Here is an 11,571-nt window from a genome sequence, read left to right on the forward strand (position 1 = left end):
TAATAATAATAATAATAATAATAATAATAATAATAATAATAATAATAATAATAATAAATATTATTATTATTATTATTATTATTATTATTACTGCGATAACAGTGATATGGGCACTCCAGGAGCCTTTCTGCTGTCTCCGTTACGTTCCGTATGAAGTCCAAGGGCGATAACGTCGTCGCCATTACTGCAAGCCTTTTGCACAGGGCATTGCAGGGAATGGATGCTAAAAGAATGCGCATGAGTATCGGCAAGAGAAGAAATAGAAGAAAAAATACGCGTCAGTATACTACAGTACAACAGAAGGTATCATTCTTTCCCGCGACGCAGCGAAGAAACTAACAAAGAGGGGCTCACAGTGATGTACACCATTGGTCGTGCCATATTGCTCTAGTTGAGGATGGTTCAATGAACCACTAATTTTCAGGGAATCGAAATAGGTAAAGCACAAACGGCAGCATACAACAGAACTGGCAGCACTGTCCAAGTATGCGTCATGTTCGTTATTGTGTGAATTGCGGGCGTAGTTGAATTCTGGGGTTCTACGTGCCAAAACCACGATTTTATAGTGGGGCACGCCATATAGAGTGGGACTGCGGGTTAACTTCTACCGCCTCGGGATCTTTAACATGTCCCGAATGCACGGGCCACGGGCGTTTTTGCACTTCCCTCCCCATCGAAATGATGCCGCCGCTGCCGGGAGTTCATCCCACGACCTCGTGCTCAGAAGTGCAACACCATAGCCGCCAAGCCACGGCTGCGGGTTGCGCATGTACGAACAGCGGTGCAGATCATTCTCGTGATCAAATAAAATGTTACTCCAATTTTCCAACACCAATCAACAGCATCTCATACAACAATTTCCTTTGGCAGTGCATTGCACATTTCGAATGAATACATGGACGTGTCGCAGTCTGCAGTCACATGATGCATAAGAGCACAATAAATACGCATGTGCTGGCAGGCTTCAGGTTCGAAAGAATGCCGCGTGCCACCTTTGCAGAGGGAAAACTAGCGAATCTAGTTTGACTTTCCTAACTACTCCTGGGGCACTATTACATTCCTCGCTAACGGATACGCATCTCTGTTGAGGCACGATCACGCTCTTGCCTCTCTACAGTTTTTCTCCTGCTCCTTTCTCTACGCGTCACTATGCGATTTAAATTGCAAAGTTTTGGGTTAGATTCAATTACGTCATACGTGCGACTGTACAGACGATGTCATTAAACAGAGATACACGACATCAAGCGACAATGCTCGTTTGCGTGCTTCAGCACCTTACGGATCGATCCGCGTGTCCTTGTGACCCCAATGGAAGTCTCTTCTGTGACTCGGTGGATATTGCCTTCTGCTGGAAAGCACGAAGCCGTGCGTTATGTCTTTGAGGACCACTGCGGTGCCATACCGATGGATGCAGTATGGAAAAAACGCTGGACTGCCAAACCTAGGCGCATCATAATTATTCCAAAGTATTCTCCTCCGGCATCTCTCGAGGCGCCAATGTTGTTTTGAGACTCTGAGCGGATCGCGATGGGGGTTTAATTGTCTCAAAGCAAATCAGAGCTAGGAGAGACGACGACGTTGCCATATCAGCGCACAGCAGAGCACAAACTATTAGTTCTTTTGTATTCTTTTTTTTTACACTATCTTGTACGTCCACACCCATAGCGTCCGCCCAACTTCCTCTATTTTCAAAAGTCCTCTATTTTCAAAAAAGAAAGAAAAAACTTCCTATTGTTTCGTTTCGCTCAGTAGCAGTTCCCATCTCTCGGTCTGCGGTCGAACCTGAGTGCGCATCGCTTGTCGCGCACCGCGGCCAGTCGCACGGGGCACCTGCCAAACGTGGCCGCGTGGGGGCCATCGCAGTTGCCGCACCGCTGCTCGCCCCGGGACACGCACTCCTTGTAGGAGTGGTTGCCCGCGCACACCTTGCAGCGCACGCGCCTGCGGCAGTGCTTGGCCATGTGACCGTAGCGGAAGCAGTTGTAGCACTGCGTCGGCGCGGTCACGTGCAACCGGACGGGAAAGTACCGGTAGTCCAGCGCCTCGGCGTGGTCGACGGCGGGCCGGATCCGCACCGGGATCTCCCGCTCCGGCCTGAAGGTGAGGATGACGCTGTCCCGCGGAATGGTCCTGACGGAGCCGTCCGGCTGGGTCCGGTACGCGACCTGTCGCTTGGCGGCCACCACACCGGCGGGCGCGAAGAACTTGCGGATCTGCGAGTCGGTGTAGGTGAGCGGAACGTTGGCGATCTTGGCCACGTTGTCCGAGTAGCCTCGGGGCAAGACCACCTCCACGGGCAGCTCACCCAGGTTGTCCAGGTCCTGCGCTCCGAAAGAGGTCGTTTCCGTCACCATTACCAGCACGTGAAAGGAAAAGAAGCAACAAATTATGGTAAACTAATAAGGTATATTCTTTCACAATCGATTTTCGTTTCCTTTTCTTGATAATACAGCGTATCAGTTTCCTGTCAAGACTGATATGCCAAGCTAATAACGCGCATGCGATTAGCGACCTATAGATGTACCGGCCGTACAGTGTCAAATAAAGGAAGCGCACGTAGCATAGATGACCCCTGTTGTACGGGGACATGGACACGGCCATTCAAAACCAACGAGAGCCAAACGAAACATTAGTGGGAGTCAAACACGCCGCACTTTAGCGGGAAACGTAACGTATTTTTGCTTGTGGAAGACCAGTCTCGTATGATTCTGTCGAAAGATGTAAGGAAAGCGCACGTTTTATTGAATTATAGGCTTGCGATAATTGGGGTCTCGTGGCGTTGGTAACTTAACGAATGCTTTTCCGCGCTCTCGCGTCTTTCTCCTCTGCATCGAACAAGAGATCCTGCGTTAGCACTCCCTTTTTTTATTTTGCCTGACGCTGCCAATGCTTCAAGCTTAGCAGTACGTTTGACGACAAAATTGTCGTTACCCTCACCGCATGGCTATGCTTCGATTGCAACCCGCCTGCTAACAATATAGCTCTAAACCTGGAAGCAGGTCGCTAACGACATTGCGAACCGTGCAGCCAAGTTCTGTTCCGTTCTTTACAAATCGATACCTGCAGAATACTAGCTGCCGTCGTAGTCTCCACAGTGACCCTCAGGAAGCCTCTCCTGGTGACTTCTAGGCTCAGCGGCGCCTCCTGGGTCGCTGCAGCAATGTGCTGTTCAGCGCAACACAGGCAAACCTCCGAGAAGGAAGGCGGCGTGTTGTCCAATTTCTTGAAGATCAGCGGGATCCCATTGTAGGACCTGTACTTTTTTCGGGGCTCGCGTATGAACGCGATGTTGAAGTCTTCGTCCGACGCGTTCGAGTCCTCGTCTTCTCTCGAAGCTCTTGTCTCGCCGTTGCAGCTGGTGCCTTCAAATGCATCCCTCGTGTCTTCTTCACTGCTCTCTGCGGCAGAAGCCGCCATCGCCAGTTTCCGTTCAGTGTTTTCGTCTGTCTGCCTGCAAGCTCTCTCGCCGCCACTGCTCCGTCCGTAGTCGGAGTTCTCCAAGGAATCTCTGGTGTCTTCGTCACTGCGGCTTGAATCGGACGCAAATGTAGCTGGCTCTCGATTTGGGGTTCGTTTAGAGCGTCTTTTGCAGTCACTCTTCCTGTGGGAACATTTAGAGCCCAGAAGAGGTAGTTCTTCCTGCCAAGCTCCGGGCTCTTCGGGACAGTTTTCATCAGGATGCGACGGTTGGTCGGCTTCCGTGCCGTATCGAAATTCTTGATGGGGTTTCGAGGCAGGCGCAGTCCACGTCCCGCTCTCGTCACGGACGTAGCAGTGGCGAAAACGCGGCGCAGCCGCGTCGCTGACGTCTCGACTGTCATTTTCAGACAGGTCGCTCACTTCGCCAGCCCTGTCCTCATCATCCTGGTGGCCCTGCAGCTTTACCGAAAAACTGGAGTTCTCCGAGTCACATTCTATGCTTGCGTCGTTCGCGGAAACGTTTTCACTTGTACGTGAGCTCATTGTTTCAGAGGTGTCCTTCTCTGGTGCTACCAGCATACATTCGAAGTGATAATCAGTGCGTGGGACGTTGAACGAACCGGGTGCACGAAATGCAGGTGCAACGGGCAAACACAGAGCGGCGTTTGAAAGGAGTGCACAGCTGCGCAGCTGAACACAATGAACAGACTCATCATTTGCGATGGCGTTCCAGAAGTCTTCGCACCTAGACAAGCAGACCGACTGACACTGGTTCTGCGCGAGAGCGGTTTACGCATATTGGGGGTTCGAACTCACTGTTTGTGTAACTATCAACAGCGCTCACGCGCAGCACTTGTTACACTTTAGTATTGATTGAATTGATTGATTGACTGACTCAACCTTTCGTTTATTTCCTTACTTATAACAGGAGCAAGTCTACAAAGGTGATTTCACTGCAGTGGTGTCAAAGCCAGTCACTGCACGGATGAATAGGTGGAATTTCGTACGCACAGCAGCACTTGATGAAGGAACAGTTGATAGGGACATTTAATAAGACACCTAATAAATGGACTATAACGAGAAACAATAAAGCATTTTGAACCAGTGAAAATTTATTTCCTCAAAATTCAATTTCACATTTCTATTTAATCTTAATGTGTGAAACACTATTACTTGACGAAGCAAAGGCTATATATAATTTCGCGCTTAACCTCACGCCCCCCCCCCCCCCCCCCATCAGCGTGACGTTAGAAATTTTATTTTTATATGACCCTATTCGCGTCATCTTAGCGCAGGAAGTGGTGAAAACATCCATTGAGCCTTCGGTGATATTATAATAAAGTGGATGTCTCTTTTTTGACGATAAACTATCGAACACACCCGAGTCAACACTGTCAGAGGGAGAATAGAAGGGGAGAAGAAAGGGTAGTTAGCCAGAAAAGTGCCCGGCTTGCTACAATACGCCACAGAGGGGAACAAGAAAATAGCACTCCATGACGTCACATCAGGTTGCTGCGAGAACTTCAGAGCGGCATGCATCGCCACCTGTCAGTTATTCTTTTGCTATGACCTCAGAGCTTGAACGACGCGCGCGCTCCGATATCTCGGATGCCATGCTTGGAGATCTCTGAGGCCGTGCTTGCGCTAACAGCAAGAATGACCACTTTGCCATCGCAGCAATGCAAGTTAGTAGCACAGCTGTAGCTCAGTATTATTCCTTAATGTCCTATTCACCTAAAGCAGGCAACAGAGAATACCTTTATTATCATTTCTCGCTCCGTCTGTTTTATGTGCAAGTTAATTTGGTTCGAGATACCCACAGCCGCCTGATATCATGCGCTCAGTGCTGATGTTAAACGAAAACTGCAGTATACGTGGCTCTTCACGAATGGAAACGAAAGAGCTACGTCCCATCTTGCAGCAACGATCGTAGCGTGAGCGTTGTAGGAACCTTGAATCGGACCACCGTAACGGATTGAAGCTTTGGCGGACGTAACTCTCTCTGCGCCGACGTCGACGTACATCACGGCTTACTAACAATTCCTGGAAGCTAAAATCCCCCACCTCATGGTAAGGCAAAGAAAGATAAAAGGAAAACAAGATATACATAAAGAAATGAAGAACAAACATTTTCTTTTTCCTCAGTACATACTTTTGATTGCTGTCCAAACCTACTGCCGCACAGCTGAGCTCCAGCAAGGTTCTTTTCGACGACGACAGGAGGCAATAGCTTTCGCGTTCTCAAGAAAAAAAAAATGTGAGTGCGCGTAGCGCACAGAGACCAAGACTTCCGGTGACGTCATACAGAACGCTCAAGAAAATACTACCAGAACTGTTACAACGAAGGGGTTTTCTAAATCCCAGCCAATTTCTGCTTCATCGAACGAAACGGCAACTGTGAGATGACATCGTACACGCCCGAGCGTCCGAAGCTGCTCAACTACTTCACCTCCAAGAAACCACCGGCCGAGCAAAGAGAAGCGTCGGAGCAGGCGTTCCTCGCGTTCCTAGCAAGCGCCAACTCGGAACTCGACGCCGTAGCGGCAAAGGCCCCGACGAAACCTGACCCCCGGAGCGCCGAAGTAGGCTGCAGCCGCTGCACCGCCCATCGCAGGAGGCGCCACAAGTGCAGCTCTTCTTCCCTCGAGGTCGACTTCGGCAACGAGGCCTCGATCGTACAGCGGAACGGCGCGCGGCGGTTCAGCCTACCCGTCGTGTTCCGCATCGTGGAGGGCGACCGCACCTTCTGGGACATCAACCCGAACCAGATCGCCCGCGAACTGGTCACCATACTCAGCCGAGACGTGGTCCACCAGCGCCTGAGCCGGCGCGGCCTGCTCACGGTCCGCGTGGCCACTGCGGACGCGGCCATCAAGCTGCTGGACATCAAGACTCTGGGGGGCCTCAGCGTCGAGGCCAGCATACCGGCGGTGCTGCTCAAGAACGAGGGCAAGATACGGGCGGTGCCCTACCGCTACACGGACCAGCAGATCTTCGAGAAGCTCAGACCCCTCGGGGTGATCTGCGTGCGGCGTCAGTACGGCCTCAAGAAGACCGACGACGGCGGCGTGGAGCGCGGCCCGCGGGGCGTGGTCGTGCTCACGTTCAAGGAGGACGTGTCCCTGCCCACCCGCGTGAACATCGGCCAGTTCTCGTACCCCGTCGAGGAGTACCTGGAGCCACCGCTGCAGTGCTTCCACTGCATGCGCTACGGCCACTGCTACAAGGTGTGCCGCGCAGACGTTCGCTGTCGCCACTGCGCAGGTCCGCACCGCATCAAGGTAAGCCCGCGACGTTGTAGCCGCGCTTACATGTATACAGCGCCGCGGGTAGGACAAAGGGAAGAGTGGGAAAACACACAAACAAGCTCCCATACACACACGCACATTTTACATACATATATATATATATATATATATATATATATATATATATATATATATATATATATATATATATATATATATTATAGTAAACCAACAGACACCAAGGCCCACATAGGGAAAATTACTTGCACTTACTAATTGAATCAAAGAAATGATAAATTAATGGTAATGGCAATGAAAGTCGGTGAAAGAACAACTGGCCGCCGATGGAGAACGATGCCACGTCTTCATCCAACGACGTGGGACCACAACACACGTTGTCGAACTATCCGTATACCAAAGAGCTGGCCGATACGTTTGAAAAATTACAGAATAGGGCACAGCGATTCGTTTTAGGTAATTGGAATCGTCAACTTAGTATGAGAGAAAGCAAAAGTAAACTTAAATGGGAAGACTTGAAAGATCGTAGACGAAACCTCCCCGGGTTGAAATTTTTTCATAATATCTACCATTCCAAGACTGCGATCGATAAGGAGAAGTACATCCAAGCGCCGTCCTACATGTCCCAAAAGAAGGGACCACAGTCTCAAAGCAAATGAATCTTCCTTTAAACGTGACGTCTTGCGATATTAATTTTTTGTTAGATGTATAAGAGAGCCGAATGAACTTCCGCCTACGATTGTATCCATTGTCTCTAATGATGGTTCTTACGGCGCTTTGTGTAATTAGTTTCTTTATCGTTCTCAAATATGATGCTTATTTTTATGTATCCCCCTGTTGTAATGCCTGCAATGGCGAAGCAGGTATCAAATAAATAAAATATATATATATGCAACTGAACCTCTAGTAAACATGTAAATGAGCGCACACAATGGTGCCAAAGCAATGTAGGGGAATCAAAGAAGGCAAAAAAAGATGGAAGAGAGGCATGTAGGCGTCATGTGTCACGTAGGGCAGGCCGCGTTTATTTGTCAGCAATGAGCTATGAAATATCTTCAAGTTAAGCATATGCGCCCACTCAGACACGAAATCTCATTCACCACCATTTCCATTGTTATAATCGACAATTTTAATGCGAAACTTTGCCTCTTCCTTCGACTTTCCCACTGCTACTTGCTGCTTGTTGCTGATTGCTGCTGCGTGCTGCCGCTACTGTCTGGCACACCGCGTCAGGGGGTGGTTTAGAGCATGTGTATACATGACAGGGGCGCGGCAGAGAGGAAAGGCAACCCGAGAGGCTCGTTTGTACCTTTGTACCACGTCGAATATGCATAATACCATCTGCAACTTTCTGGGTGGCTCCACATAAGCCTCTTGACAACTGTAATTGACCCCCCGCAAAAGCATTGCAGAAATTGCAGGACTTACCTTTCTACTAACATGGAAGTTCAAAGGGAAGATAGAGAGAATGGTAGAGAGGAGGGAGGAGGGGAGGGGGAGTAGGTTGAGAATGGGTGGAACCAATGCAGCCCCGAAATGAGGGAATAACGTCAGTCTCGCCCCTCTTCGCTCGCGGTTCCCGTACAAACGGTTGTAGATAGGGAAACGGCGAAATGGCAAGGAAACGCTGCTACTATAGACACGACAGTGGTTGCGAGCAAACTGGATAAATTTAAGTTCAAGGTACGGTACGGTGCGTTCCGGCTATTTCTGAAAAATAAACACCAGGTGGGAAGCAGAGAAGCAGAGCCGCATTAAAGTGCACCGTAGGGTCTAGGCGACAATGCGGAAGCGGTCACACGTCACATCGACATTTAAAAAAAAATTTAATTGCGGGGTTTTACGTGCCGAAACCACGTTCTGATTATGAGGCACACCGCAGTGGAGGAGTCCGGAAATTTTGACCAGCTGGGGTTCTTTAACGTGCACCCAAATGTAAGTACACGGGTGTTTTCGCATTTCGCCTCCATCGAAAGGCGGCTGCCGTGGCCGGGATCCGATCCCGCGACCTCGTGCTCAGCAGCCCGACACCATAGCCACTGAGCAAGCACGGCGGGTCACATCGACATTTCTGTGCCTACCGCGGTAGCTTTGCGGCGATGGCATTGCTTGAGGTCGCGGGTTCGATCTCGACCGCGGCAGCCGCATTTCCACGGGGTCGAAATAATAAAGCTCGTGCACTTAGATTCAGGGACACGTTAACGAACAATACGGCGTCAAAATTAGTCCGGAGTCCGGCACTATGGCCCGCCTGATAATCCGATTGTGGTTTTGGCGCATACAGTCCTATAAGTGAATTAAAGTTTCATACTTCTGCCACGATGGGATGTGCCATGTGAGGCAATGAATAGGCCCAACCCTCTCAGAGGCTATGAGGTATGGCACAGAAAAACGCCTCAAGCAAACACCTCCTCCTCCTCTGTGTTCTGTATACTGCACAGACAAAAGCCAGCGGTACACGCAATGTAACGTTTAACATCAACTCACCGCTCTTGTGTTGGACTAAACAATGAAGAAATTAGACATTCGCCGTGAATATCGCCAATTATCGCCACATAATGAACAGCACAGAAAGCTTCGCTTATATCGATTCCTACAGTGCGCGGGATCCGTGTAATGCTTTTGTATATTATATATATATATATATATATATATATATATATATATATATATATATATAGGCAAAACCGTACGTACAAGCACTTAAGGTTTCCTTGTTTTCGAATGAACAACATTCTTGCCTGTTTGTTTTTGTTTTTCAAACAGTGCTTAATTACAACTGTTAGCCTCTCCTAGAATGTCTTCCACTTATATTCCCTATAACACACAAGGAAACAGGGACAGCTTCCTTTAATTTGTTGCTTGGTGGTGGTAACCGTTAATTGTCATACTTCAGGCTTATAAGTTTACTGCTGTATGTTTTTAATGTTTACGTGCTTTTAACCAGCTCCGTGGCGAAGTTCTGCTGTTAACGGGTTTGATTTCACACACCTCATAAAACCTCATAAATGGCATTTTGTGGGCCACTCAACACTCTTCCCTCCCACTATATGCCGACGACTTAAAGCTGCGTAAGACTGTCGATACTGCTCACGTCTGCATTGACCTCCAAAAAGAAAGATCTTCGCGCTCAAACTGGTGCAGAGACAACAAGCTACTCTTAAACGCTTCCAGAACTATGGTATTAGGTTCTACGCGGAAAACATAATATGAACAATTTCCATACTCCATTCGGGATGCTCCACCACCCAGGGTCGACGAACTGAAAGATCTTGGTGTGTACTTCGACAAAACGCAATGTTCCTCTTCAGATTTTAGACGTGTGAAACAACGTCCATTCGCGCTCTTGAAATTGTTTGTCGCATACCGTACGACTTCCTCCGCTGTTGCCTTTCTGACAATGTATTATTCAATTGTACTGCGTGCCTTCCACTACTAGAGTATGCCTTTGTAGTTTGGGGTGGAACGTGCAAGTCCAGTTATGACCTGGTTGAACGCGTCCGAAATATATTAGTATCTATTTTTGAGCCCCGCTTTTGCCCTTCTGGCGACCACAATCCAATCCTCTTACATATACCTCACCCCACAGCACTAAACTCAAGGCGTATTATATCAAACTTTCTGCGCATCTATAAATAAGGTGGTCGATGGCATTATACATTTCCCAAAACTTCTTGCACGTGCGCAATTTTCCGTGCCTGCAGAAATACCAGGCAACATTCCGCGTTTTCTACTTGGACTTGTTGTATTAGAGACTGTCCTATGGGTCGACTCAAAAAAAAGAAAAAAACATGTAGTAAGTATTGTTTGTATTGACGTATTTCAGAATTCTTTACTGTGTGTTCTGTGTGCGTAGACAGTGATGTTATAAGATTAACTCCCTTTTACGCCCCCCTCCTCTTTATCTCACACTGTTTTATCTACCACATTTGTCTTCTTTGCACACATTGTATCGCGTAATACTCGTATTTCTAAGTACACCGGTACTGGTGCTCCGCGGCTGCTACAGGGCACTATAATAAATATGTCATTGATTGATTGAGATTGATTGATTGATTGTCTATAGCGCGAAGCTTCACGTCAGGTAAGTACATAAATCAGAGTGGTTGATTTCATGGACTTTCTTTTTTTGTTGCACATTCAAGGGAAGATTCCGTAGCCCCTCTTTCAGTACATGCATATCTGCTACGTGTCTTTTTTTTTTCTTTCTTTCTTTAATTCACCCCTCGCAGGATTGCACAGTCAAGGAAATGCGCTGCGCCAACTGTCACGGAGCTCACAGGGCAACGTACCCGGGCTGCCCGAGGCGCAGGGACGCTGCCTTTGCCCAAAGAATCCGCCAGTTCCGGGTAGAGGAAGAGTTAGCCGAGTGACGCAGAAGATTTCCCTCTAAAGCCCGTGAGAACGCGACCGAAATGCACGTCCACGCAGAACCGATCTGGAGTTGCGCAGCATTACAAATAAAGCCTTATTTACATTTAACGATACATTGCCCCTGTCTCTGCCCCTGGGAAAGGAGGAACATAAGTAATTTCATCGACTACACGCACGCTCCCATTTTCTACCTGACAGCCCACCTAGTTCTCTTCCCTCCGGCGCCCTCTCCCACATCTGGATCCCCAAAACGTCTTGAGCGACGTGACACACATGATTAACCTCGGTATGCCGTATGTAAAACAGCGCGGTATATCCGTGTATGAAAACTATGCAGCGGTACTCCCCCTTCGCCCTTCCCTAAGAACACTCGGCGCCATCTAGCGCCGCGGCCGCGAAACATGCGCGTCTATCGTCTCCGAAATGCATGGGGTGCGGGTTCGTGCGAACGCTGAGAAAGGAGTCATGCAGGCAACAGGGCTCCTAGGTCTCTCGCGTTTCTCCCTGGACA

General features: G+C 48.7%; 2 protein-coding genes across 2 annotated transcripts; one reads left to right on the top strand and one right to left on the bottom strand.

The window, feature by feature from the left end:
* Nucleotides 1–1,519: 1,519 nt before the first annotated feature.
* On the bottom strand, nt 1,520–4,030 carry LOC129384018 (uncharacterized). The gene is made up of 2 exons (XM_055069054.2): nt 3,061–4,030; nt 1,520–2,321 (listed from the first exon to the last, which is right to left on the bottom strand). Exons 1-2 carry the CDS (start codon nt 3,997–3,999, stop codon nt 1,746–1,748), a joined length of 1,515 nt encoding a protein of 504 aa, XP_054925029.2. The 5' UTR covers nt 4,000–4,030; the 3' UTR covers nt 1,520–1,745.
* Nucleotides 4,031–5,578: 1,548 nt separating this feature from the next.
* LOC126527961 (uncharacterized) lies at nt 5,579–11,173 on the top strand. Its single transcript, XM_050175803.3, has 2 exons — nt 5,579–6,701; nt 10,919–11,173. The coding sequence occupies exons 1-2, from the start codon at nt 5,823–5,825 to the stop codon at nt 11,057–11,059; spliced, it is 1,020 nt and encodes a 339-aa protein (XP_050031760.2). The 5' UTR covers nt 5,579–5,822; the 3' UTR covers nt 11,060–11,173.
* Nucleotides 11,174–11,571: the final 398 nt, after the last annotated feature.

Source organism: Dermacentor andersoni, chromosome 9 (genome assembly GCF_023375885.2).
Source record: "Dermacentor andersoni chromosome 9, qqDerAnde1_hic_scaffold, whole genome shotgun sequence".
NCBI lineage: Eukaryota > Metazoa > Arthropoda > Arachnida > Ixodida > Ixodidae > Dermacentor > Dermacentor andersoni.